At 47.1% G+C, this 27675-nt stretch overlaps 1 protein-coding gene across 1 annotated transcript; it reads left to right on the forward strand.

Annotated features, from left to right (window-relative positions):
* Window positions 1-5982: 5982 nt before the first annotated feature.
* On the forward strand, window positions 5983-21487 carry LOC119462469 (microsomal glutathione S-transferase 3). The gene is made up of 5 exons (XM_037723817.2): window positions 5983-5993; window positions 8545-8690; window positions 18498-18562; window positions 20395-20452; window positions 21413-21487. The coding sequence occupies exons 2-5, from the start codon at window positions 8562-8564 to the stop codon at window positions 21485-21487; spliced, it is 327 nt and encodes a 108-aa protein (XP_037579745.1). The 5' UTR covers window positions 5983-5993; window positions 8545-8561.
* The last annotated feature ends 6188 nt before the right edge of the window (window positions 21488-27675 follow it).

Raw genomic sequence — 27675 nt, forward strand, 5'->3', positions numbered from 1 at the left:
GCTCGTTCGCTCGGTTACGCCGTCGCCGACGCTGATGCCGATCATCGCCACAGGGACGGGTGTCTAAGAGCCGCCATCGAAAACATTTCTCATTCACCTTCATCCATGTGTTGGAGATGCGACATAGCACTTCCTTCAAGCTGGGATTGTGCTCGGACTTTGTCCTACCCCGTACTAAAATCTCATCCAAATAGCGAGGACAACCCTTCAATACATTTGACATAGGCTTTTGAAATGTAGCTGGGGCAGAAGCTAATACAAAACAGACTCTTTTAGATCTAAACAATACATCACGGGATATGAACGTGGTCAACTCACGACCCGTTTCTGCAAGTCCCACTTGATGATGATCATAATCATCATAAGCCTACATTTATGTCCACTGCAGGACGAAGGCGTCCCCCTGCGGTCTTCAATTACCCCTGTCTTGCGCTAGCTGATTCCAACATGCGCCTGCAAATTTCTTATTTGCATCACCCCACCTAGTTTTCTGCCATCCTCGAGTGCACTTCCCTTCTCTTGGTATCCAATCTGTAACTCTTATGGTACACCGTTTATCTATCCTTGGAATTACATGGCCTGCCCAGCTACATTTATTTCTCTTAATGTCAGCTTAATGTTTGATCGGCTATCCCCGTTTGCTCTCTGATCCACAGCGCTCTGTTTGTCTCTTAACGTTAGGCCTAACATTTTTCGTTCCATCACTCTTTGTGCGGTCCTTAAGTTGTTCTCGGGCTTCTTCGTTAACCTCCAAGTTTCTGCCCCAGAGTTAGCACCGGTAGAATGTAATGATTGTACACTTTTCTTTTCAATGGCAGTGGTAAGCTCCCAGTCAGAATTTGGCAATGCCGGCTATATGCACTCCAACCCAATTTTATTCTTCTGTAAATCTTTCTCATGATCTGGGTCCCCTGTGGCTATTTCACCTAGATAAACGTACTCCTTTACAGACTCTGGATACTGACCTGTGATCCTCAATTTTTGTTCCCTTTCCAGGCTATTCAACATTATCTTTGTCTTCTGTATAATAATCTTCAACCCAATTCTCACACATTCTCGATTAAGGTCCTCAATCATTTGTTGTAATTCGTCTCAATTGTTGCTGAATATGACAATGTCGTCTGCAAACCGAACGTTGCTGAGATATTCGCCGTTTATCCTCACTCCTAAGCCTTCCCAGTCTCATAGCTTGAATACATGCAGTTAATAGCATTGGAGGGATTGTGTCTCCTTGCCTGACCCATTTCTTGATAGGTAACTTTCTACTTTTCTTGTGGAGAACCAAGGTAGCTGTGGAATCCTTGTAGATATTTGCTAAGATATTCACGTATGCCTCCTGTACTCCTTGATTACGCAATGCGTCTAGGACTGCTGGTATCTCTATTCAATCAAATGCCTTTTCATAATCTGAAAGCCCTATACTCACGGCCCAACTATAATTGGCCGCGCCAACTTTATCTTCTTTGGAGAGAGAGATGCTTGCCCTCGAGTCCCTTCGTCGTCGTCTTTAGTCGTCACAATGCCTCCCTTCCAAGAAAGCACCGTCGCGATGGTTTATCGTGACGACGCCAGGATCTGTCCACGCGTATGCTGAACTGATTTCATTCGGACAAATAAGGCTTCATCCTGACGACGTGCACAATCTCCGGTGTATGCCGTCGACGCCTTGAGGAATGTGGGCTAACGGAAACGACTTCATAGTTGACATCGGAGAGACGTCGGAAGACATTATACGGACAGAAGTACCGCCTCAGTAGTTTCTCTGGAAGGCCACGACGGCGAACAGGAGTCTAGACCCAAACTTTCTCTCCAAGCTCGTAGGAGACTTTTCGGTGGCGAAGGTTACTGCGCCCTGCATCGTACTCCTGCTGCCGACGAATACGTATGCGTGCAAGTTGTCGGGATTCTTCAGCACGCAGACTGATGTAGTCAGCATCAGTTTCGACGCCATCGCATGCATCCATGTTCATGCGGCAACATTGCGTCGAGCATGGTTGTGACATCGCGACCGTTGAGAAGGCGGGATGGTGTCATCCTCGTTGTCTCTTGTTGAGCCGTATTGTATGCAAAGGTGACATACGGCAATATGTCGTCCCAGTTTTTATGCTCCACATCAACATACATGCAAAGCATATCCGCAAGTATCTTAGTGAGGCGTCCATTCGTTTGCGGATGGTACGCCGTTGCTTGCCGATATGTAAATTTCCTTCTCATGCTCAGGATCCACTGTGAGTAATTGACCTAGTAAACGTACTCCTTTACAGGCTCTATAGTGGCTGATTGGCGATCCTGAATTATTGTTCCCTTGCCACGTGATAATACGCTGAGGTAAAGTGCAGTTTACAGAATCATGTGGCTCTGGCAAGTAGCTGTAAGAGTTCCTCCGTATGCGGAAGTGGGTAGCCATTGATGATGGTGGCTTTGTTAGGCTCCGGTAAGTCCACACACACCCGGAGTGAGCCGTTCTTTTTCACCTTTACCAGCGGTGACGCCCACTCCGATGCGTCGACAGGTTCGATGATTTCTTCGCGTTCTAGGCGGGCGAGCTCATCGGAAACCAGCGGAAGGCGTCTCATCTTGGCACTGACAAGAGGAACATCTGACCAGCGGTTGATCTGGTAGACGTAGTCCTTGACAAAGCTGAGTCCTCGTGAAACCTAAGGTTCAAATCTTGGAGAAGTATTTTCTGGGACCTCGAACGGATGACAAGTGGCGTTAAGACAAGTAACGTAGCCCCCCCCCCCCCAATATTGATTTGAAGTTTCTGTATGGCGTCAATGCCGAGCAGTAAACATCCTTGTTGGGTTACCTAAAACGTCATCGTTGCTTGAGCATCATTGTACTCAATTTCCACTTCAAAAGTGCCAAGAGTGGGAAACGACTTGCCAGTGTAGTCCCGAAGACCCAGAGCCGACGAAGGCAAAATGCAGGCGCTTCCAAAATACTTGAAAAAATCTACATTATTGGCCAAAGATACGGCAGCGCCCGTGTCATGGAGGAGAGAGAATGTATTTCTTTGAAATGTTATGTTGACTGTTATTTACCGTTTATGCGGTGGCAATTCTATGGCCTGAATATGCGGCGAGTTCCGGACGACGTGCACTTCTTCCACAGTGGGAACACGTGCCCGTGACGCGCTGTAAGAACGAAGCTATAGGCGGTAAACTACTGCGAAGTGGCCAACTTTTCCACAAGTATTGCAGCAGAGATTGCGGGCGGGGGAATTTCTTGCGTTACCGTTGTGCTTTGGAGAGCCCAAACGGTAGCAGGACGGTCGGCGACTTCCTTCCTTGGCGGCACAGTCTTGAGGCTGAGAACAAGAAGCTGCGTAGTTACACGGGATGCCGTCTTTCTCCTGACCGGCCGAGCGGATGCCCGACGTTTGGCGGACACGCTGAATACCCTGCGTCCGAAATTCCGTTGTAGGCTCGTCCATGCCATGAACCGGTGTTCGCGTATGAGCTGCGTTCGGTTGTGGCACAGCATCGAGGACCTTTCCGCTGTCTTCTGTCTTGGCCAAGGTGTCCGTCAGGCCAGCGTTCAAGAACCGTTCAAGAAATTCGCAAGTCAACGCAAGTTGTTTGACCGCTACTCATACTGCGAGAACAGTTCGCCCGGCAGTGAAGTCTTCTGTAGCAATGGTGTCGCTCGACGATCAAGTTCGTTGTTTCATCGAATAGCTGGTGAAAAGTCTCTACTTGTTGCGCGTACTCGTCCAGTGTCGTTTGTTCCGCGCGTTGTGCGGACGTTGAAACCGCTGGTTGATAACGGAGGCTGTAAAAATTCATTTGTCGCGTCGGTGACGACGTCCTCCACCGCTTGCTGTTAATTTTCTTTGATGCAGTAAAACCTTTGTCCCTCTGCTTCTGGTATCTAGAAACACGGCTCCAGTCCTGCTGTTCTGCTCCGGACCCACCGCGGTAGCCCTTGTCTATGGCATTCTGCTGCTGGGATCGGGATCGCGGATCCGATACGGATCGCGGCGGTCGCATTTCCATGTAGGCGAAATGCAAAAAAACGCTCGCGTGCCTAAATTTAGGCACACGCTTAATAATCTCAGGTGGTGAAAATTAATCTGGAGTGTGTCTGGCATGAAATACCCCAGAATGTATAAACATTCGTGGGGCCGCAACATTTATATGGGGACGGTTTACCAGCGACGCTGTTTAGGCTGCATACTTGGGCTGCATGCATTATGAAATCATACATTTTCATCATATCGTACCACACTACGCCGACACCAGCGCCGCCGCCGTTACCGCACCTCCCATGTATCTGCCGCACCCACTGCTGCAGCCGCCCCGGCAGAGAGAGAGAGAGAGAGAGAGAGAATTTGTGGCTGCGAAGAGAAATAGGCGCTATTTTCTGCAGCCCTTTAGGGAGCACGACCCAGCGCCTTGGGGAAGGGGAGGGGGATATAAAGAAGAAAGAAAAGAGAACTAAAGGCGAGAGAAGGTCGAGGCGATTACACAGCTCTTGACTGTCAGCGGTAGCCAGGCGGCGCATTCACAATTTTCACGACAGCCCAGTGTCCTCCAGGAACATGGGAACATGCCGGAAGGTGGAGCCGTGGTGCGGGCCAGGAAAAAGAACCTGCGATGCTGAGACCGTAGGGAGTCCCAGACGTCGGAATGATGCGTAGAGAGAAGCCCTTTTTTGGAGAAAGCGTGGCAAAAACAAAGTGGACGGTCGATTGTTTCCCCCTCTCCTCACGCTGAGCAGGCCAGGGATGGAGCCAGGCCTTTGCGGTACCTCCGGGAAAGCATCCAGGAGTAGACAATCCGGGGGCTCAGCGGGAGAGACCACTCCTGTCTTGTTAGGCCGCGATCAGGAAGTGGACGGTGAGGGCGACCACTGGCGACGCGCTGATCCGGGTGGAGCGACGTTGGGCGCCGCTGCAACGTGTGCCTTGCATGTTGAAGGCAGCTACAGTGGGGCTGACTGTCACAGTGGCATGATGTGTTGCCTTTGCAAAAGCGTCCTCAAGCCGACCTCTCTGCCTTGCTTCAAATAAACCTCTCTCTCTCTCTTGCCAAAGCCTCAGCCTCCTCGTTGCCCTGGACGCCGACGTGAGAGGGGAGCAACTGCATCAACAGCTTCAAGCCACTTGAAACAACGGTACGAAGCTTTTCCGCTAGCAGGGCAAGGCCAAGGCCGGCGGTCTCCGGTCGACGAAGAGCCATGAGCGCCGTTCGCGAGTCGCAGAGGATCACTGCGCGAGAATTCTGGGGGTCCTCCGCTAGCAGGTCCGCCAGCCGCCTCAGCAGCTTACTGCGAAAGGCTGCCGGCACCCTCCCGAGCGCTCGAGGGCAGGGATCACGCAGGAGGCTGTGGCAGATCTGGAGTCTGCGCGGACGGAGCCATCCGGGTAAATATGGAGATGTCCGTCCAGCCGGTCCTTCAGCAGGAAAACCGAAGCCTGGTACATGGCGCAGGGTGGGGACTGCCTATTCGCGAGTCCCTCCAGTGTGCCATACACCTCCAAAGGAGATGGGATGCGCGGGGCGCTATAACCACAGAAGCGCAGGCCGCCTGCACAGGCGCCGTCGCCACACTCATTCCCCTCTTTACTTTCTCGCCACGAACGCTATATCCTCGAGAACCCCTCGACAAATAGTGTATTGGTACGCCACTTGACGGTGACTTCGAATGGTGTGCCGTCTCGATTATGTTGTTTCTGAATGCTTGGTAAATTCAAGGCATCAATGTAAGAAAACATCCTTGGAGACCAGGGATTCAGTTTATACATAATTATTTGCTTTCCAAAAACGTTGCTTCTTCAACATGAAAGACGACGCAAATTGCTCGCATTGTTGGTCCCACCTGCTTTCTTGTTCTATCGCCCGCTTCTTAGCTTATGCCCTGTTGGAGTATGTGGCATTATCGGGTATCGTCATCATTATCATCCGCATGACCACCACCATTATTACTTCATAGTGGGTATGTGCCATCAGTAGAAAAGATTCGAACCCCACCGAACGAACTCCGAACCTGTAAGCGCTCAACCAACATTGCAAAAATGGATCGTAACTCGCAACGCCTGTAGTTTCTCGAGTTGCTTCGTACATATGAAAGACGAAGCAAACTCCGTCGAATTGATGGTCCCGCCAGCTTTCTCGTTGTTCTGTCGCGCGCTTCTTAGCTAATGCGCTCTTGGGATTATGTGGCATTATCGGGTATAAAAATCATTATCATCCTCATGACCACCACCAATATTATTTCATGGTGGGCATGTGCCATCAGTAGAGAAAATTCGAACCTTATCGAACGAACTTCGAACCGGTAAATGCTCAACCAATATTGCAAAAATGGATCGTAACTCTCCACGCCTGTGATGTCTCGTGTAGCTTCGGACATATGAAAGACGAAGCAAACTCTGTCGCATTCTTGGCCCCGCTTGCTTTCTCATTGTTCTGTGGCCCGCTTCTTAGCCAATGCTCTGTTGTGGGTATGTGGCATTATCGGGTATCATCATCATTATCATCCTCATAACCACCACCATTATTACTTCATAGTGGGTACGTGCCATCAGTAGAGGAAAATCGAACCCAACTGAACCAACTCCGAACCGGTAAGCGCTCAAACGAACATCGCAGAAATGGGTCGTAACCCTAAACGCCTGTGGTTTCTCGCAGTAGTCATGAGAAGCAGCGATGTCGGTACCTGTAAAACATACAATTCTACACCAAATACCTATACTTGCTTCTCTTGTTGAAGGTGCAGTGTACCAGTGCGTGCGAATGTTCCAGCTAACATGCTGTATTCAGCTTGCATACTGTCGTTCATACGTCACGAGGTGCACTGGAGTCATCAGAACATAATCTTCCTTTTATGGCAACGGTTTGAACATTTAAGAAATACTTGCTTGGCATTCAGGAGGGATACTTACGTCTATCCTTCCTGTTCTTCATATTTGATGTGTTTTAAAATAGCTGTGCTCATGCAGATGCTCTCTAGCGATGGTGTAAATATATAGTTAAAGAATGTGTCCATTATTTTGTGCCTACCAGCATAAAAACAAAATAGAGATATCCTTCGAAATATTGCTCTACGCGGCTGATATGAAGGGAACTTTTGAAAACAATGAAGTAAGGAAAAACGCTAGCTAAGGGACAGCTCATTGAAATACGAAGTATCTACTATATTTAACTTGAACGCCGAATTGCGCACAATGAACAATATTATGTTGTATTACTGCCCCAATTTACTTCCAAATCTCCTGTCAGACTCTTGTGGGTAAGCGCTCCTATATGGCCTGGCTATGAGATATTTTGCATCGATTGTAGTACAATCCATGACAGTTCAAAAATAGCGAGTGCATTTTGATCACTTCCAATTCGTTTACGCTAGCCATAATGCAGTACCATGTTTTGATTCCCCCTTACAAATGATACCGGATGTTATTAGCAAAAAAAGACATGCATACCAAGAGGCCTGTGGATCCGACATCTCTTAAGAAGTTTTGAAGATATAGAATAGCAAAATACTTCCGCAATCTGATTTTTTTTTAATCTTTGCGTCGGTATCATGTCTCAAAGAGTGGAGTGTGGTTAAGGTAAATTTTACAAGTAGAAGCATACGTGGCGTCTAAAATTACTGTTTAAATTTAGCGCAGGGCGAGCACGGTTTGGTGTGGTGTGAGCGATGGGGTCTGATTTTTGCCGACATGTCTGCGACGCTGTAGCGGACTGACATGACCCAAAAATTTTCAAATAGCAGCTTCATTTATAACGCACACTTTCGGCATTCCTAGCTTGTTCACCGTCACTACTACTTATCTCTGTATTTATTTTTTGTTGGGAAAGACCTCACAAGCCTACCAAGAGGCATAGGGTGAGGGGGGTATATGGTACAATATATAACAAAGTGCAATAGGTAAAAATATATCGATGCATGCATGGACCTATTGGACCTATTGACACATGATAAATTGACACGAAACGTAGAAATTTGCATATTGCAGAAACCAGACAGAAGTTAAAAAAAGAAAAGGAAATGAACTCGTAAGCATTGCATCAAAACCGCAAGAAGAGAGAGAAATTAGCCGTGGTTGAACGCAGTTAAACCAAGTTTGTCGAGGGGTAGCACGGTTTTGCTTGCTTTGGGAAAGGAAACAGACGCTTCTCGGCGCGGCAGCAGCAGCGAGCGAATTGACCATCATGCTGTGTCTCGCTTCAACCCGAAGTAAGCATCAAAAGCACAGCGCATACGAAGCTAAAGCTACCAACACTCGGCGCACTTTGTCCACATCGCAGATCGCTTTCAAGATATGGGCGCTCACGCGCGGCGTATGCAGCAGCCGCCGGTAATGAGAGGCTAAGTCCCAGTTTGACCTTGGCTGAGCTTGAAGGTCAGATTTAAGGAACCAGGTGTTTCGTGGGTTTGTACTTGGAGTAGTAGAGCTATCTCTCTAAAATTTACATTGCGCTGCGACTTAACAATAGGTCCAATGAATGGCGTCGAAGCACCAACTTTTGCGACAACGGTTGGTGTGCTGCGTTTCTGCTACACAAAAACGGGTCTGATTACGTGCTCGTATCGCAGGTCGCGTCGTTTCAGCCATGACTACATACAGCCTGGTGGTGCCCAGGGAGTACGGCTACGTGGTGCTCGTCGGGGTGGGCTCCACCCTGGTCAACGCGTGGCTCTCCTTCCGCGTCGGAAGAGCGCGAAGGAAGTACGACGTCAAGGTGGGCCATTCCCTCCTCTCTCTGTTTCTTGAGACGTGCTTTTGTCTAAAGACGGTGACTGCCACTCCTGCAGAGTGAATCTCGTTTCAGTGACGTTTTAGGCAGGTTTTTGAAGCGAAGGCTTCTTTGCCTACCCTCCCGAGGTTTGGCATGTCGGCGTCTTTGTCGTCTATCTCGCTAAGTAGAATCTCTCGTTCAATAAAACAAGAAAACTACATGCCGATGTTCTCTTTCGAGGTTTGGTCCACTAGCTCGGCACCCTGGTGCTCTACTTAATTTGTTCGGTGTGTAGCGTTATATTCTGCATTCTGTCCTACAGTCAACAAAAAAAATATTACGAACCATGAAATCTCAGAAAAAGCTGAATATCTTCGCAGCCTCAAAACGCAGCCTGGTATTTGCATTTCTGGCCTCGACTAGAATATGCTAATAACATTGTCGCATACAGTTTTACTGGCTACTGCTACAGGCTGCTCGGCAATTGAACATTTTTTTTAGATTCCGTGGTCCGTAAACTTTCTTGGCGGACTGTGCGTGTTTTCGGTGTTTGAGTGCCACAACGTGAAGATGAGCGAAGCGTTTCTCGGTAAATACATATCGAACTTCGTTGTCCCGCTCGCACTTGCAAATGCTCGTTAAACGTAAACATTATTGCTTAAAACGCAAATTAACCTTGTCTAAGCATATGGCGACAACGCGTGGGATCCGAATAATTTTATAGCGCAGCTCTTAGGTGCCCATTCCTGAGTTGAGCATCGGCGTTGGCGTAGCCGTGGGAAAGCGTGCGTGCCACTGCTCGCGCGTTTGTCGTCATCGTCTTGCACAGCTGGCTCCGATGCCGCTCATCAAGCCCGTGTTCCCATACTACCCCCCCCCTTAGCGAAGGCGCTGACGGCACTGGCCCACGGCCAGTCGGTGCGGTGATATCGCCCAAAACATTCATCTGCCTACATCGCTAAATGAAAACATGTATCGAACTGCGCTAAAATTTCGCATTAGGGAACATTGTAATCGTCGGACATTTTTTCCCAGCCACGCGCAAAAAGATCTTAATAATACTGGTCCCACTTTCGAGAAACTTCGTACAGTACATATGTATGAACTTCTTGTTTTCTTGTTTTTAGCGGGAAAAGAAATACTGTCGACCGGCAGAGTAAACGCTCGTTGATAGGTACGGAGCCCGTTGGGCGCCTCAGTTCGTTTTCCCGCCATGTTAAGCTTTAATACTTAACAACCAGCCAACCTATTAAAGCACTGCTGTAATGCTGCTGCGTGTGTACAGTGGCCAAGGTGGCTCGCACTAAATTGGCTGAATTAGAGCGCATGAATTTAAAAATGCAGGATAACATGTAGTCGCACGCGAGATCACGCGCAGAGTGGTACTTAAGTTTCTCGGCATTCTTTCCGAGTTTTTCACTGTTCTCATTAATCACGTGGGCCAGATTTGCTTTTTCTTCATTCGTTGTGGTCACGTATTTTTGCAAAGGTGGATACAGCATGCGAGACGAAGAAAAGAAACACAGGCTGTAAATTGAGTGCGAAACTCTTTAAAACTGAAGTAATTGGTGTAGCGTGTAACGACAGCTATGTGTTTGGATATTTTATTGCGATAGCAATTATATGGACCTTCAAGCGGATTTATGCCGTCGTCGTCACGGTGAGGTTCCGTATGAAGTCCAAGGGCGATAAAATCGTCGCCGCACACCGTATTTGCGAGTGAAAGTGCGCGGGGGACGCGCGCTATCACGGAGAGCGAACTCATGGCGGAGAGCAAATGCGACTTCTGTCGCGCGATAGAAGTCGCGTGGAGGTATGGGAGGGAGGGAGGGAGGGAGGGAGGGAGGGGGGGGTGATGCTGTGCTGCCGCACCAAATGCGTATCTTGCAACCTGGCGCAAGGGGAACTCGCCACTCAATCTCCCACGTGAAAGGAGGAAAGCGGGAAGGCAGCGTGGGAGGGAGGGGGGGCAGCTTTTATTCTGCTGCTTGTACTTTGCGCCGGTGCGGGCTGTCACGCGCACTGTATCCTGGAAGCGATCTTCACACGGATCTGACCTCTGTAAGCACTGTGCATTCGCCGCTCAGTTTCCGTTGAAGCGATAGACCGCACAAACCTTCGCTCGCTGCGGCGGCTGCGCTTGCTGCCAGCGTTTTGACAGTGGTTGTCTGCGGTCATCGAGTGTGATCTCTTCATGTCTGCTTGTGCGCGCTGACACTACGCTTGTTAATGCAGTTAGTAAGCGAATGTGTCGAAGTTTATGCAGCCCATAAAACTACTATCCCTACTCCAAATAGCTCTGTACTAATTTGCTATCGCAATTGATGCTTCGCCTTTCGGGAGAGACTGCGACATTTTTTATGGATTCCTCCAAACCCTCTCACTGCATAAATCACACTACCCTACTATAAACATGTGAGGCTTGTCTTGACGCTTTTTCTTTTTAAATTATTCGAAGGGTATCTTCAATACTGCACGCATCAAGTAGTTTACGCTCCTTATTTAAAACCGCTTCGCACAGGGGTGTCACAAGGAATTATATTGGGGCCTTTAGCTTTATCGCATATATATAAATGATTTAGTAACTATTGACAAAGACGGCATACTTATTTTAATGAGTAGATGAGACGACTATACTGTTGCTGCGAAGAATCCTACAGATGTCATGATCATAGCAAATGAGGCACTAACAAAACTATCGTCCGGGAGTGTCGCGAATTCATTAACTGTAAATAATAACAAAACAAAGGCGGTTGTTTTAGCCCATAAAATCGAAATGTTCAAACATGTACACCGCTAGAGCTTAATCACTACATCGTCTCAATTTATCCGTGATGGGTCTCGGCGTTGCGTTTCAGCAACTTTGTCGCGGAATGCTCATGCAGAAATGGTCATCGGTCCCGGGTGACTGCAGTATTTTGCAGGTTGCGTTTTTTAACGGCGGAGTTTTTTAAGCCCGGCGTAAGGTGTCTGACTGGGAGATTACCACTGTCGTTGAAAAGAAAAGTGTACAATCATTGAATTCTACCGGTGCTAACATTTGGGGCAGAAACTTGGAGGTTAACAAAGAAGCTCGAGAACGAGTTAAGGACCGCACAAAGGGCGATGGAACGAAAAATTGTAGGACTAACGTCAAGAGACAGGAAGCGAGCGGTGTGGATCAGATAACGGGGATAGCCGATATTCTAGTTAACATTAAGCGGAAGAAATGGAGCTGGGCAGGCCATGTAATGCGTAGGGTGGATAACCGGTGAACCATTAGAGTTACAGAATGGATACCAAGAGAAGGGAAGTGCTGCCCAGGACGCCAGAAACTAGTTGGGGTGATGAAGTTAGGAAATTTGCAGGCTCAAGTTGGAATCAGCTAGCGCAAGACAGGGGTAATGGAAGATCGCAGGGAGAGGCCTTCGTCCTGCAGTGTATACATCAGTATAAGCTGATGATGATTAATGTGTCTGCTCAATTCAAAGAACCCACTCGCCGAACGATGATTGGATCGCCATGGCAACCGGACACAGCTGGTGAGACGTCACGCATCGCCGCCGCCGAGCCACCGCCGAGCCACGCCTAGCGATGACGTCGCTACGCAACAATTGTGCCCGCTCCCGCCCAGCCACGTGTAGCTCTACATAGCTGCGCCGAGCTCTTCTCTGCCGCGCCAAGCGGAAGCTGGGCTTGGCCTTTGCCTGACTTCGTGAAAACTGGGCATAACCCTCGCAAAGGTGGCGAAGGGACTTTGCAGTTGCGTTGCAGAGTTGAAGCCTAGCTTAGCTTGTGGGTATACCTTGATAAAACATGGGCAAATACTGGAATGAAGCTTGTTTAAGGAGGGTTAGAGAGGGATAAACATTGTCTAGCTTTATGTAGCACGACCATTGTAGTATGAACGTTAAAGCTTGATACGACTTGCCGAACCTAGCAAAAATTTCATATATAGGAAAACTATAGCAAAACCTTAGCAATACCATAGAATAACAGAAAATACAGCTCCGGTGTGCCATAAGCTTTGCAAAAGCAAACCCATGCAAAGCTTGCCTTCGGTTTTTTTTTTTCGAAAGCACTTCAAGCTTCTGTTGTGCAAAACTTTCTTCTTCACTTCTTTAAGCTATTGGTATTTGGTGTTCGGTTCTACAGCGCTATGTAATATTAATACATGCACACAACACAGAAAAATTGTACGTTGTATCCTAGATGTTCGTTCTTAAACTTACAAAATATCCTCTATTTGAACCGCTCAATTTCTTATCAGTGCCGAATATCCGCGAACTAATTTTAACAAAGCTTTATGCGAACGACGTTAAAGAAGTTACACCTTTAAACGTACCTCTAACTTGACGCGAAAACATAAGACGGTTAATAAATGCAAGGTCGAATTATGGGTATTGCCAAGGGTCAGAGCAATTTATACAAATGAAATGTTCGTTTCGACTACCATACCACGCAAACGAAGCGAACATGTCATAACTTATTCTGTCAACACCAGAAGTATATTGTTTCTTGTAGGCTTATTTTTCCAAGAACAAAATATATTGCAAAGCATGTGTTCAATATTTACACTTTGTATCACGTTCGTCAAAGGTTTTTTCATATATTACTGAAATTATTATTGATTGTAATGAATCATCCACTAAGCATGTATATTTTGAGCTGGCTTTCATGGCTGTGTTTTATGTTTACAGATATTATGTGAGACGGATTCTGTACGCATCTAATGTTTGGATGACTGCAGCCATAAAAATTACTAATACAAACGCCATCTGTTTTTTTTTTGTTTTGCATTGTTTCCGGTATTATTCTCAACACCATTATTTTAACTTGTATAAGCTAGACACTGTTTATCTTCTGTTTTGTCGCTGCATGTAGAAGTGGGCCGTCGACTTCGTCAAGCGTTATTGTTTTCTTTCACGTTCCTCAACAACATCAGAGGCGTTGAATAAAACTGAATTGAATTGTGAGTGGAAGGTTAAAGCCCCCTACTACCCCCCCCCCCCCGCCGCCATCTCCCCCCCCCCCTTTGCGCCCCTTCTCAAGGAAAAAAAGTGCAAATAATTCCAGGTTCTCTTTTGAACGCTTACAAGAGATACTACAGACGGGCATTTTTGCCGTCGTAGTCGCCGTGGCCGTCGCCGTGATGTTCCGTATGAAGTCCATTGGCGATAAAACCATCGCCGCGCCCCGTATGCTGCATGTGCGAGTGAAAGCGTGCGAGGGGAGCCGACGATCGCGCCGTCATCCTTCGCGCGTGAGGCACTGGAGGGACGGGAGGGAGAGGCGGCATTGTACTTCGGGTGCAACTGCGTATTGCGCGGCCGGGCGCGGTGGTGCCGGCTGTATTTTAAAAGCGATCTGCGTTGGGGGCAGAGTCTAGGTGTGCCGACGGCTCATTCCTTTGTGTGGGCTGTGTTCTCGCCACTCAGTTTGCGTTGAAGCGCTAGACAGCACGAACGTCACTTCGCTCGCTGCTGCTGTCGTGCTTCCTCACGCCAGCGTTTTGACAGCGAATGTCTGTGGTCATCGAGTATGGTGGGTTCAGGTTTCGCGCTGACACCATGCTTGCTAATTTAGTTAATAAGCGAATGTTTACTTATTTATGCAGTGCATAAGACAACTATCCTTACTCTGTGCAGTTATCTACTAATTTATATCGCAATTATGTCGATGATTCGATGATGCGCCCTTCCGACGAAACTGCGAATTTTTTTATACGGTACTGACAGGCTTCCATTCAAAGCATGCATTTTGAACTCAAATTCCATCTGAGGTCTCTGTAGTTTCGTAGTACTGCAGTACGTGGAAGGCCTGCGGAGGTTGTCCAGGTGTTGTCGAAGTCGCATAATTATGAAGCGTCGTAAGTAACAACGGTAGTCTAAATGGCAATATACTCGCATCCAATTGGTGCACGATCACTGGCAGATGCTGGAAGAGAGAGTGGAAATGGAACATGATAGCACTTCACTGCGTTAGATTAGACTTTGCTCGCGCTCATGGTGGCTGAGCTAACGCATATTTAAGAGGGGCGTTCATAAAGTTCGTATTATTGGCATAAAAAAAGAGAGACCATTGGAAGTTTATTCCTTCTCCACATAATCTCCTCCCAAAGTCACTATACTTCTGCCACCGATGCATGAGCTGCTGCAGTCCAGTGTTTTAGAGCTCTTCATTTTGAGAGTTCAGGAAAAGCTGTCCCGAAAATGTTTCCCCCGCAGTGTGCTCTTCATGCGCGGGAAGAGGAAGAAGTAAATTGGTGCGAGGTCAGGTGAATAGGGCGGGTGAGGCAAAATTTCGTAGGCTAAGGAGGCTCAATGCGTCGCCGTCACATGTGCTGAGTGAGCCGGTGCATTGTCATGGAGCAGACGGACGCCTTTCGTGAGCTTTCCTCGACGCCTCTCCTTGATAGCACCTCGCAATTTGGTGAGAATCTCGCAATAGAACTTTCCTGTAATAGTTTGGCCTTTGCTGGCATAATCTGTGAGAAGAGTACCACGGCAGTCCCCGAAGAAGCTCAGCATGACCTTTCCTGATGACGGCACAACCTTGGCCTTTTTTGACGCGGGTGAGTTTCCGTGCTTCCATTGTTTGCTTTCTAGTTTAGTTTCAGGGTCATAATTGTGCCCCCAACACTCACCCATGGTTATCATGCGTTCAAAAAAGTCGTCAAGGTCTCTCTCGCAAAGCTTCAACATTTTTGCAGCTGCTTCCTTCCGCAAGTATTTTTGAACTGGCGCCAGTAAACGCCGAACCCAGCGCGCGGCAACTTTCGTCATATGCAGGTTGTAGTGAAGTATGTTGCGCACAGAGCCTGCACCTTACGTTAACCTGTCCTACTAATTTTTCAATAGTTATCTGCCGGTCAGCGAGTACGAGAGCCTCCACTTGCGCAGCAATTTGTGGTTCACCATCGAGCGAAGGGCGGCCACTTCTTTCTTCGTCGTCCAGGCTTGTTTACCTCACTGAAATCGTCTGCGCCATTTGACAACAGTGTCATAGGCTGGAGCATTGTAACCGTACACTGCCACCAGGTCACCGTGAATCGTCTTGGCATCTTGTCCCTTCAAATACAGAAAGCGGATCACTGCACGTGCTTCGACTTTCCCGATGGGTGCTGCTGCTGCTGATGATGATGATGACTTATTGGCATCCCCTTTGAAACGGGGCGGCGACAAATAGCCACCTAGCCTGCTTGATTTAATCAGGTATACTATACATGCTCTTCATCTAGCATTTTTGTATACCTCTCATTATTCTTCTTTCTTTTTCAAAAATTTAGCTTGTACCGCTACCTATGATTTTAAGAGATGAGGTCATATACATCTTTTCCCTGCTTTTTTTCCACCAGTACTCTAATCGTCTCTTCCTTATCTCTACGGCTTATCTGTTGATGTTTCCTTCCACTTTAAAAAACCCATGCGCTTCTGGGAGTTGCACGTTACCTACGGTTCTCGCTGGGTGGATCCCGTCGCATTCCATTAGGATGCGCTGAGTGGTCTCTGGATCTTTACTGCAGCATACACATGCCTCATCTATTTCCGAATATTTGCTCCGGTATGTTTTGGTCCTTAGGCAACCGGCTCGAGCCTCAAATAGCGAGGCACTGCCCTTTGTGTTATCGTACAGATTTTCCCTTCTAATTTCTTTCTTCTCATTCTTTTAAATCTCCATTGTCCTTTCTGTTTCCATTCTTTGCATCCAATTCACGGTCTCTATTTCTCTCACTTTCTTTCTGATGACTCCTGGTTGTCTATGTACAGTTTCGATTATCCTGTACTTGGTTGCCAACTTCATTGACCTCTTCCTCCATTCTGTGTCCACGCTTTTCATGCAGAGATACTTGTGCACTTTAGCCGCCCATTTATTTTCATCCATGTTCCTGAGCCTTTCTTCAAAACTAATTGCTCTGTGCGTCTCTGAATTCAAAAGAATCCCAACAATTGTCACCCTGCACTGCCTCATTTCTGGTATTCCCGTGGGCTCCCAAAGCCAACCGGCCTACTGATGTTTGGTTAACTTCCAAACCCGAAAAGATATCCGATTTTAAGCATAGATTGGCATTTGCGAATGTTAGCGCTGGCACCATTACTCCTTTCCAGATTCCACGCACCACCTCATACTTATTGTGGCCCCACAGTGTTCTGTGTTTCATTATTCCTGCCATTTTTGTTTTGGCCCCCTAGCGGTGTTGCGCGCCATTATATAGAACAATAGTTTTATATTACGCTAAAACTAGACAGACGCACACTTGTTTTTATGCATATTGTGCACGCCTTTTCTAAATATGTTACACTGATTATACGAACTTTATGAACGCCCCTCGTAGAGCGTCGAAAGTTGTCACGCAATGTTTAAATGGCCTTGAAAAACCCCTCAGGCTCGGCCAGAAAAACCAATTCTGCAGATAGCTTATGCTGCTGTGAGTATCGCAGCCAAACTTCGCACTCTTGCGTCGGATGAGGGGTTGACAAGCATAATGGAAAGCTACCTTTTCTTTGACACGCTCAGTTCAAAAGAGGCATTCTCCTCACCCGTTTCGGAGCGGTCTGCTGGCTGCCCTTTGACGTAAGTGAACAGATTCCCATAGAGCACTTGTATTGCTGTTAGCTGACATCCGTCAAAAATGGTGTTTGGATCAGTGCGCTTCTTCCTGCTGTTAATGTGCATATTTATCGAGACCGTTTGGTTGGAATAATCGAAAATATGCGTTCCGAATTTCGATAAGAATTACGCATTTTCGGAAGCAGCCGACTCTCCTCGGCTCATGCTTGGCTGCGGCTGCCCACATAGGATTTAAACTTATACCACACTGCTTATCGGTGTCGTAACCGTTTGATCTCGCTATTTTCGGTTAGTTTTGAACACTCAACTAGCATCGAACAACGCGAAAATTAAGGTAGGACCACACGCACGCACACGACCACACGGACTGGAGCATTTGAGCTCGAGCACACACTCAAGCCGTGTCGTGCACAAAGCGAACCCTGTGCATACGCACTACAGTTGCATGTATCTGCGGTCTGCAACCTAGCGTAGATTTTACGGCAGCCGTAAAACCTTTCACCACGCACGCTTGTAACTCTGTTCCCCAGCCTATATAGGCACATGGGTGAGGGCAGTCGTACGACGTGCGCATTCGGGTGGTGGATGGCTTAAACTTGTACCAGGTGGTTGTGAGCTGGCGAGTCATTTTAATGGACCATGTTGAAGACGGGCGAAAGCAGTACGGAGAAAGACGGGACGAAGCGTTACACATTGCGGCCGCGTTCAACATGCAGGATTGTCTGTGGTACTCATTGATTGGGAATAACTCGCTTAGTCATGCGCTTCCTTAAGCATTAATGTTAAGCGTGCCGTAGACAGGGTGTAGCGAAGATTGTGAGGCACGTGAAACTAAAATTTCACTACTATAGCGGAAGCGCGTTTCTCTGGCAGAATTCTGTTTACGTTCGTGGCGCATTCATTGCGATGCTTTCGTAAACGTCCAATGTTTTCCACTATAATTTACCATGAATCCCTCATTCCTTATACTACACGTCATTCATACTGGCTGCTGCAAAGAGTATTGCAAGAAAGCGTTCGCGTAATTTCTCCATGAGTGGCGTTACGAATCTCAACAGCTTTTCTGGGAGGCTGTCGCACTTATTACGAGACCTACAGCGCAATAAAACACAAGGACGACCTGGTCAGCGCTCGTCCTGGTCGTTTCTTTGTGTGGTTATTGTGTTTTATTGCGCTGGCGTTCTCGTAAAAATGTACCAGCACGCCCAACTCGCCGTGGTCGCACTTATTCCAGTCTCGTATTTTTCTTTTATTTTACAGTACCCAGCCATGTACTCGGATACGAACATCGTCTTCAACTGCATCCAGAGATCCCACCAGAACTTGTAAGTGCACGTTAATTTATTTCGTTATCGGTACATTATGTGATTAGTAATCTAGCTGCAGAGCGTCCGTCGCAATAGTGAGACCCATTTGTGCAAACACTATGTAGATACATATGCAGCGCAATCTTGTGCAGATAATATCTCTTCGACAAACTCAATTGCCCTGAACATTCACAGAGAACAAGTATAATAGACATGACCAATATTCAAGATGGGGCAATAGCTGAGCTCCTTGTGTTCAAAGTGGAGAACAGCGAATAACCGAAGTGGGAAAATAACCGTCTGCTATTTTTCCCACCCTATGCCCATCTTGTTCAAAACATGCGGCTTGTGTATACATTTATTTCACGGCATCAGACTTCATCACCACATTGCATACACCACGGTTCAGCTTGGTTCTCGGTGGTAACTGCCGTAAGCTTTAATTATGCAGGGTGCCGCAAACTACAGTGCGGACATTCCTTGGTGTCCCATCAAGGGCGCTCCGAACGTACTTGAAACAGGTTGCGTTCCGTGTCCTTTCCACTTAAATCGGTACTGACGTGACTTATTTTCAAGAAGAAGCCTGAACATGGGACACAGAGGGCAAGAGGCAAACACAACCAAATGCTGAACTAACAACTGTTGCTTTGTTGCTTTCCCAATCCTTTTTGGAAAATGAAGCGCACGTGCAAATAGCCATAAATAACCACGTTGCTTAATCAAACACCTGCATGTTAACAACATCACTGTGAACGATATACAGTCTCTTTCTCAAGCAACCTTAGTGACAGTACGTTTACAGACTGGTCGACTGTTTGCAATGTACCAGCAAGCTCAAGTGAACACAACTCAGTACTCACATGACATTTTTCTCCTGTAATGTTTTGCGTGACCAGTATGTCGAAACCTTCTAAACCGCAAGAAATTTTTATGGCGAGCATCATAGCGCCATGAATAATGTACTAGAGTATTTCTTTCAGCGAACCAAATTTCATTTCGGCACCCAGAATATAAGATTAACATGATGATGTCCTTATACAATCACACAATGGATTATGCATACCTGCGATTGCTGCGTTCGGCATACGCGAGTTCAGTAAAAATAATTCACGTAGCACTCGCGTTTATCTTTATTATGAATTGCGTCATTCAAATACAGCCTCATTTACACACGGCAGCAGCAAATTTCAAACTCTGGCATAACGCCACAATAATGATGGTGATGCCAGGTCTGGAATTTCGAGAAAACGCCTAAACAAAATTCTTAGGTTTCGGAACACTGATGCTTACAAAGCGTGATTATTCTTCTAGAGTGCCGATGTGGGCTTCTTGGTTGTTCATCTCGAACCGAGCGAGTTCTCGCGCGGTCAGGGAACAAGGAAGAAGTCGCGGGTTCGATTACTGGCCGCGGTCGCTACATTGTGAGAAAACGAACACAAAAATAAAAAGAAAGAAATAGATATATCAATCGCATTTTTTGGATGCATAAGAAAGACCTTCGGTGGTCTTCAAGTAATCCGGGACTCCCTTCCACAGTGTCACCGATATCGATTCTGTTGCTGTGAGCCGTTATATCGCACAAATAATTTTCATACTCCTCTTATTCTGATCATAAAACTTGGGCAATAAAACGGTATAAACTTGGGCGAGGTGTCTTTTTTGTTTGTTTGTTTTGTGTGGCGTATTCGTACCCAGTTAGAGGTCTTCCTTTTTGTTGTTGGTGCTGTCTTACAATGTCATTGCATTGCAACTAGCATACCTTTATTGGTGTACTTACAAGTTGCATTTACTATATTTATAGAAATCACGTGCCTTATCTGAATCTGGCATCGATTGCTCATCTCATGCAGCCTCGAGGGCTACCCTCAGTTCTTGATGACGCTGTTCCTTGCTGGATTCGAGTTCCCGGTGAGTGCTACAAACTGTCATTCGCGCAGTGCGATGACAAGTCTTCCGTACTACGGGACACGAGGTAGTGGGATTGATAAGCGGTTGCAATGGGAACGCTTAGGACGCGACCGGAATAAGGAAATTTTTTTCACACGAAGGCATACTGAAATCAAAAGTTTGATGAGAGCTTGTGCTGTCGGGAGCGAACGTGGAACAATAAAAAAATTAGGACATTGAGCGGAATAAACTTTTAAGAGAGCTGTGTAGACGGTCAGGTTGGTTGGGCCACCTCGGTGCTTTCGATACTTTCGGGGCATTGCATGGACTCCGAAGAGAGAAAGAAGATAATGGCTAGTTCTCCAGGCGGTGCTCGCCTTCTCCCCGCAGCTGATCGCAATTGGTTTGCGACAAAATATAAGAAAAGCATGAATATTTGCCTAGGGGACGCGAAACATCAATATATGTTTTGCTTCTTTAAAATTTCATTTCTGCCGCCTTGCTCCTCATTTGCCGTGCTGATAAGGTCCCACTGTGAGAAACTAAAACACCGAAAAGCCGTGACTATGCGAAGTTCAAGGCTCTGTTGCTGAAGAGACATCATAACTTGTTTCGTCACAGATTATGTGTGGTCTTAAGCCTCACAGCTGTGTACAAGCTGTGAAAATCAGCGGTCAGGTGTGTTGCTGGTGCTGTAGTTTGTAGCGAGTGTGCCTTCCTGCTACCCTTGTACCAACAATATACTGGCCATGATTCCTGAAAATTTAGCAGATTGGCCACTCTTGGGCGCCAAGTCAGCGCCGATAATGTCTCCGCCTAGGTTGTTCGCGTAGCTAACCGTAGGAATCGTGCACTAATGTATGCATTTGCACGTGGCGGTATAATAGATTCGGCACCATATCGCACATGCGCCACAAGCTACCATGTTGCAAGCCTCGATACCATGGCTTGCGCACTCGTATGGCCACCTGTATCTGGCAGCTGGGCGACATGAACTCGACGCCCCTGGCAGAGCTATGGGCAGTGTTTTCTGCGCCTGCTGCAGTAGTGCCGTAGCGTAATGGCTGAGCTGCCAGCGACCTCCGGCTATCGACCTTTTTATTGATGGCAACATTTTTGCGCGCACACACGGCAACATTATGTTTCCACCACCATCGTAAAGAGTAGACGTGTTTGCGAGTTCAAGAAAAGCGTCGAAAAGTTGTTCTCGGGCTACACGCGCTGTTACAAATTTCTTTTAGTTGGCTGCAGTGCATTCACATACACATAGTGTGCTCACCGCACATCCTCGAAAACAAGCTTCGTTTCCCGCACTGAAGTGGGTAGAATATATGGGCATGTTCCTGAGCGTGCACCACGAACGCGTCGTTAACTACAACAAAGCAAAAGCAGCGATGCAGGGAGGTTGTGACTACGGGAACTACAACTTCTTTGTTATGTTTCACGTCATTCCGGATTCCATCAAGCCAAGCTATTAGGAAACTAGCCATATAAACCGATGAGCGCAGCTTGCTGCGATATCTTATGTGCTGCTGCAGGGATTCCTGAGAAATTATAGCACCGCGAAAGTGTAGTCTCGCAAACGCAAGCGTATTCGGCCACACAGTCGGGCCAGCTTTTCACAGCCGCCGTTGCCCGGCATCTTATTCTTGCCCCAAGGAAGGTGACTGTTGTCTCGCACCTGGCTTGGGCAAATGCAGCAGGGGATTACCAGAGTGTAGTAGCTCATCAGGGCCAAAAACGAATAACGGGGCGTGTGTGCTGTCCACATTCGTTTAAATATATCTGAGTGATTGAGGACTCAAAACCGCTTCGTTTATCTGCTACCATTATTGTTTATTCTATTGCGTTTACCTGCTACCATTACGGAAACACACTGCTTGCGATGTGGAACGAAGCAGCCCGTTGGCATGTCGAATTTAGGTGGGAAAAGCATCGTGAAAGAAGTTCACCAGAACCTATCTCACTATGACTGTCGGCTGTAATACGCCTATCATTGAATTAATACAGCCAAACGCATTGCCACCGTCGAAACGAGTTTTACGTGAGGCTTGTGCTGCAGCGGTATTCCTCTTTCGCACTTGCCTAATAACACTCGGCGCCATATAACGCTACCGCTGCGAAGCATGTGCGTTGCCTCCTAAATGCATGGTTCACCGATGCGTGCGACCGCTGAGAACAATGTCATGGGGCAAACGGCTTCCTCTCTCCTGAATCTTTCTGGAGAAGCTGCATCATCAAATGGCAGAGCTGAGAAGTTCGCGTGGGGCCTCCAAGACGAGAAGCGTGGCGCGCTGGTACCTGCGCATGCTGAGACTTGTTCCCTCACGTGCCTTACACTCGGTGGTACATACTCAGTGACCCAAGTTGGCGAGAAGTTCTTTAAAAAACGGCACAGACCCAGTGCATTTATAGAGCAGCTCGCTAAAGCGTTGGTGTGAAAGGCGTTCATTGAAAAGCGACCTGCTAGCATCGCGTTGCCGTCCGTCAGGAACCCTTGTGACGTGGGTTCGATTCCGCTTTGCATCGGATAAACGTAATGGATGTTTTTCGTCATTGTTGAGTGGCACATTCCCACTGACACATACCTGGGTACCCATGCTGGCGTCAACAACTTTCATTAAATAGCCGCACACACCCACTGCAACACATCCAGTGACCCAAGTTGGTATCAGAGAGATTCACTGTAGGCTAGCACAGACCGAGTGGCGCATACCCACTGATCCAAGTCGGCGTCCCAGAATTTCTTCGAATAGCGGTAGCTGCCAAGTCCCTCGTCTAGAATGACGCATGTCAGCATAAAGAAGTTCATTGAGGAAAGGCCTGTATGTATACGTTTCCATATGTACCCAGTCCCACATCTCCAGGGACCCATGTCGGAGTGGAGCAGGATTGTTGAAGAGCGGCACGCATGTACACATTGGCACATACTTATTGACCGAAGTTGCTTCAACGGTTGGGTTCGAACCCTGTTCCCTCAGCGCAGCAGCCCACTGCACTATCCATATGACCACGGGCTACCAGTGACCCATGTAGGCGAGAAAACGGTTACACACAAACATCATCATCAGCCTATATTTATGTCCACTGCAGGACGAAGGCCTCTCCCTGCGATCTCCAATTACCCCTGTCTTGCGCTAGCGTATTCCAACTTGCGCCACACACTCCGACTCCGACACACAAACATCATCATCATCATCATCATCATCAGCCTATATTTTATGTCCACTGCAGGACGAAGGCCTCTCCCTGCGATCTCCAATTACCCCTGTCTTGCGCTAGCGTATGCCAAGTTGCCCCTGCAAATTTCCCAACTTCATCATCCCATCTGGTTTTCTGCCGACCTCGACTGCGCTTCCCTTCTCTTGGTATCCATTCTGTAACCCTAATGGTCCACCGGTTATCCATCCTACGCATTACATGGCCTGCCCAGCTCCATTTCTTCCGCTTAATGTCAACTAGAATATCGGCTATCCCCGTTTGTTCTCTGATCCACACCGCTCTCTTCCTGTCTCTTAACGTTAGTCCTAAGATTTTTCGTTCCATCGCTCTTTGTGTGGTCCTTAACTTGTTCTCGAGCTTCTTTGTTAACCTCCAAGTTTCTGCCCCATATGTTAGCACCGGTAGAATGCAATGATTGTACACTTTTCTTTTCAACGACAGTGGTAAGCTCCCAGTCAGGATTTGGTAATGCCTGCCGTATGCACTCCAACCCAATTTTATTCTTCTGTAAATTTCTTTCTCGTGATCAGGGTCCCCTGTGAGTAATTGACCTAGATAAACGTACTCCTTTACAGACTCTAGAGGCTGACTGGCGATCCTGAATTCTTGTTCTCTTGCCAGGCTATTGAACATTATCTTTGTCTTCTGCATATTCATCTTCAACCCAATTCTTACACTTTCTCGATTAAGGTCCTCAATCATTTGTTGTAATTCGTCTCCATTGTTGCTGAATAGGACAATGTCATCTGCAAACCGAAGGTTGCTGAGATATTCGCCGTTGATTCTCACTCCTAAACCTTCCCAGTCTAACAGCTTGAATACTTCTTCTAAGCATGCAGTGAATAGCATTGGAGAGATTGTGTCTCCTTGCCTGACCCCTTTCTTGATAGGTATCTTTCTACTTTTTTTGTGGAGAACCAAGGTAGCTGTGGAATCCTTGTAGATGTTTGCTAAGATATTCACGTATGCCTCCTGTACTCCTTGATTACGCAATGCCTCTATGACTGCTGGTATCTCTACTGAATCAAATGCCTTTTCATAATCTATGAAAGCCATGTAGAGAGGTTGATTGTACTCTGCAGATTTCTCGATTACCTGATTTATGACATGGATATGATCCATCGTAGAATATCCCTTCCTGAAGCCAGCCTGTTCTCTTGGTTGGCTGAAGTCAAGTGTTGCCCTGATTCTATTGGAAATTATCTTGGTGAATATTTTATACAATACAGAAAGTAAGCTAATGGGTCTATAATTCTTCAGTTCTTTAACGTCTCCCTTCTTATGGATTAGTATAATGTTAGCGTTCTTCCAGCTCTCTGGTACACATGAAGTTGTGAGGCATTGCGTATAAAGGGCCGCAAGCTTTTCAAGCATGATATCTCCTCCATCTTTGATTAAATCTACTGTTATTCCATCTTCTCCAGCAGCTTTTCCCCTGGTCATGTCTTTCAAGGCCCTTCTAACTTCAGCGCTAGTTATAGAAGGAGCCTCTGTATCCGGTTCATCACTATTTTGAATGAAAGTAGCTTGGCTGTTTTGGGCACTGTACAGGTCAGTATAGAATCTTCCGCTGCTTTTACTATGTCATCGAAATTGCTGATGATATTACCATGCTTATCTTTCAGTGCATACATCTTGCCTTGTCCTATGCGAAGCTTTCTTCTTACTGATTTAATGCTGCGTCCATATTTTACGGCTTCCTCAATCTTTCCCACGTTATAATTTCGAATATCCCTTACTTTTTTCTTGTTGATTAGTTTTGACAGTTCAGCGAATTCTATCTGATCTCTTGAGTTGGACATTTTCATCTTCTGTCGCTTCTTTATTAGGTCCTTTGTTTCTTGGGAGAGTTTACCTACTGGTTGCTTTGGTGCCCTACCTCCCACTTCAATTGCTGCTTCTGAGATCAACCTATTTACGGTTTCATTCATTACTTCTATGTTGTCTTTATCTTCCTTTTCTAAAGCTGCATATTTGTTTGCAAGAACCAGCCTAAATTGATCTGCTTTTACCCTGATTGCCTCTAGGTTGGCCTGTTTCCTCTTGACTATTTCACTCTCTCTCTCTTCAAATTGAGAGAAATCCGAGAACCTCACTAACCTATGGTCACTGCACTTAACCTTACCTAACACTTCTACATCCTGGACTATGCTTGGATCGGCCAGAGAGTATGAAATCTATTTCATTCCTTGTTTCTCCATTAGGGCTTTTCCAGGTCCACTTCCTGTTGCTGCGCTTCTTGAAGAAGGTATTCATTATTCGGAGCCTATTCCTTTCCGCGAATTCTACTAGCATCTCTCCTCTTGCATTCCTAGAATCGATGCCGTAGTTGCCAATTGCTTGCTCACCAACCTGCTTTTTCCCCACTTTTGCATTGAAGTCGCCCATGACTAAAGTATACTGAGTTTGCACCTTTCTCATTGCTAGTTCAACATCTTCATAAAACTGTCTATTTCTTCATCATCGTGACTAGAGGTTGGGGCATAGGCTGTACTACCTTCATTTTGTACCTCCTATTCAGCTTTATTACTACAACTGCTACCCTCTCATTTATGCTGTAGAATTCATCAATGTTGCCCGCTATGTTGTTATGCACTAGAAATCCTACCCCGGATTCTTTCTTATCTGGAAGACCTCTGTAGCAGAGGACGTGGCCGTTAGTCAGCACTGTGTAAGCCTCACCCGTTCTTCTAATCTCACTAAGGCCAATAATATCCCAGGAAATGCCTGATAATTCTTCAAATAGTCCCGCTAAGCTAGCCTCACTCGAGAGGGTGCGCGTGTTGAACGTTGCCAGGTTCAGTTTCCATTGGCGGCCTGTCTTGACCCAGGGATTCTTAGCACCCTCTGCCGCGTAGCAGGTCTGACCGCCGCCTTGGTCAGGTGCTCCGCAGCCACTGGGAACTGAGGGCCATGGGTTAATTGTCGGAGACATGAGGGAGGTAGTGGCCGAATACTGCACCAGGGAGGCCAATTCCTGTTCTGGTGAGGGAGTGACTTTGATGAAGCTTTATGGGCCTTCCTAGTTTGGTTGCACCTGAACTAGTATAGCCCCACTAGCTCTCGGCGATATATTTTTTTTTCTTGCCGGTGTCAGGCACCACTCCATGCCTGAAAATGTGGTGGACCGGAGTAGGATTCGAACTTACGACCTTCAGATTTGAAGCCGGGTATTCTACCTCTGCTCCACGCCACCACAAACATACACAGATACAAATAGTGGGCCCCCGTAAAGGGCGAAAATACCCTAAGATGCTAACGCACTACAATGAGTCTGGTGGCCCCATGCCGCGAACTACCCAATAGGGTGGGTACCCTTGCAAGCGTCTGAAACTCCCGTAGTTGTGGGGCACCTGGCCGGGTGTGCGCTTGTGCGTATTATGCCGTATTGTACCTTGTACCTGGCGGCACCACTCATCTGGATCCCATCGCCACGGCGGATGCTCGACTGTTTCACCGAAGCTGTGGTGGTACAAGGGGCGCCCAGAGACCCTCTCAAAGGTCTATTCGGCCCCCTTCGAGATGAACCCTTACAAGCAACCGAGTGCCCCTGTCGTGGTACATGTCTGTCCTGTAGAAAAAAGCGATATGATTCCGGTGGTACTAGGAGTCGTACACAGCCCCTCGCGCATACGAGGCAAACGCTCCACCATTTTCACGCACTGCGACCCGCCGCTTATGGCTTAGTAGACAGCGAAGCAAAACAGGTATACCGACACGCACATGCAGAGCCTGGATGCGGTATGTTATCTTTTGTCGTGAACGGGACCTGTCAATTGCCGTGCTGTGCAGCTTATACTATATGCACTATGGAAAGGAGTATAAATCGTGTTTCTCAGTCAGCCACATCACACCCTGCCCGGCGAAATCACTGTGTACTCAGCTGTCTCACGTACTGCATTTGTTGCGCCCGTTTCTGCGGCGCTCGACTGGCATGGCTAAGTAGGCGTTTGTACGGCAAGCAAATGAACATCTGCTTCTACGCGTGAGTGTTGTGGCCTGTGCGTCATTCGGCAATTGTC

This window comes from Dermacentor silvarum, chromosome 8, assembly GCF_013339745.2.
Source record: "Dermacentor silvarum isolate Dsil-2018 chromosome 8, BIME_Dsil_1.4, whole genome shotgun sequence".
In the NCBI taxonomy this organism is placed as follows: domain Eukaryota; kingdom Metazoa; phylum Arthropoda; class Arachnida; order Ixodida; family Ixodidae; genus Dermacentor; species Dermacentor silvarum.

Excerpts from the sequence above, each read along its gene's own strand:
- LOC119462469 (XM_037723817.2), top strand. The coding sequence starts at position 8,562 with ATGACTACATACAGCCTGGTGGTGCCCAGGGAGTACGGCTACGTGGTG. Across the intron at positions 8,691-18,497 it reads GAAGGAAGTACGACGTCAAG|TACCCAGCCATGTACTCGGA; the intron begins GTGGGCCATTCC and ends TTTATTTTACAG. Across the intron at positions 18,563-20,394 it reads CAGAGATCCCACCAGAACTT|CCTCGAGGGCTACCCTCAGT; the intron begins GTAAGTGCACGT and ends CATCTCATGCAG.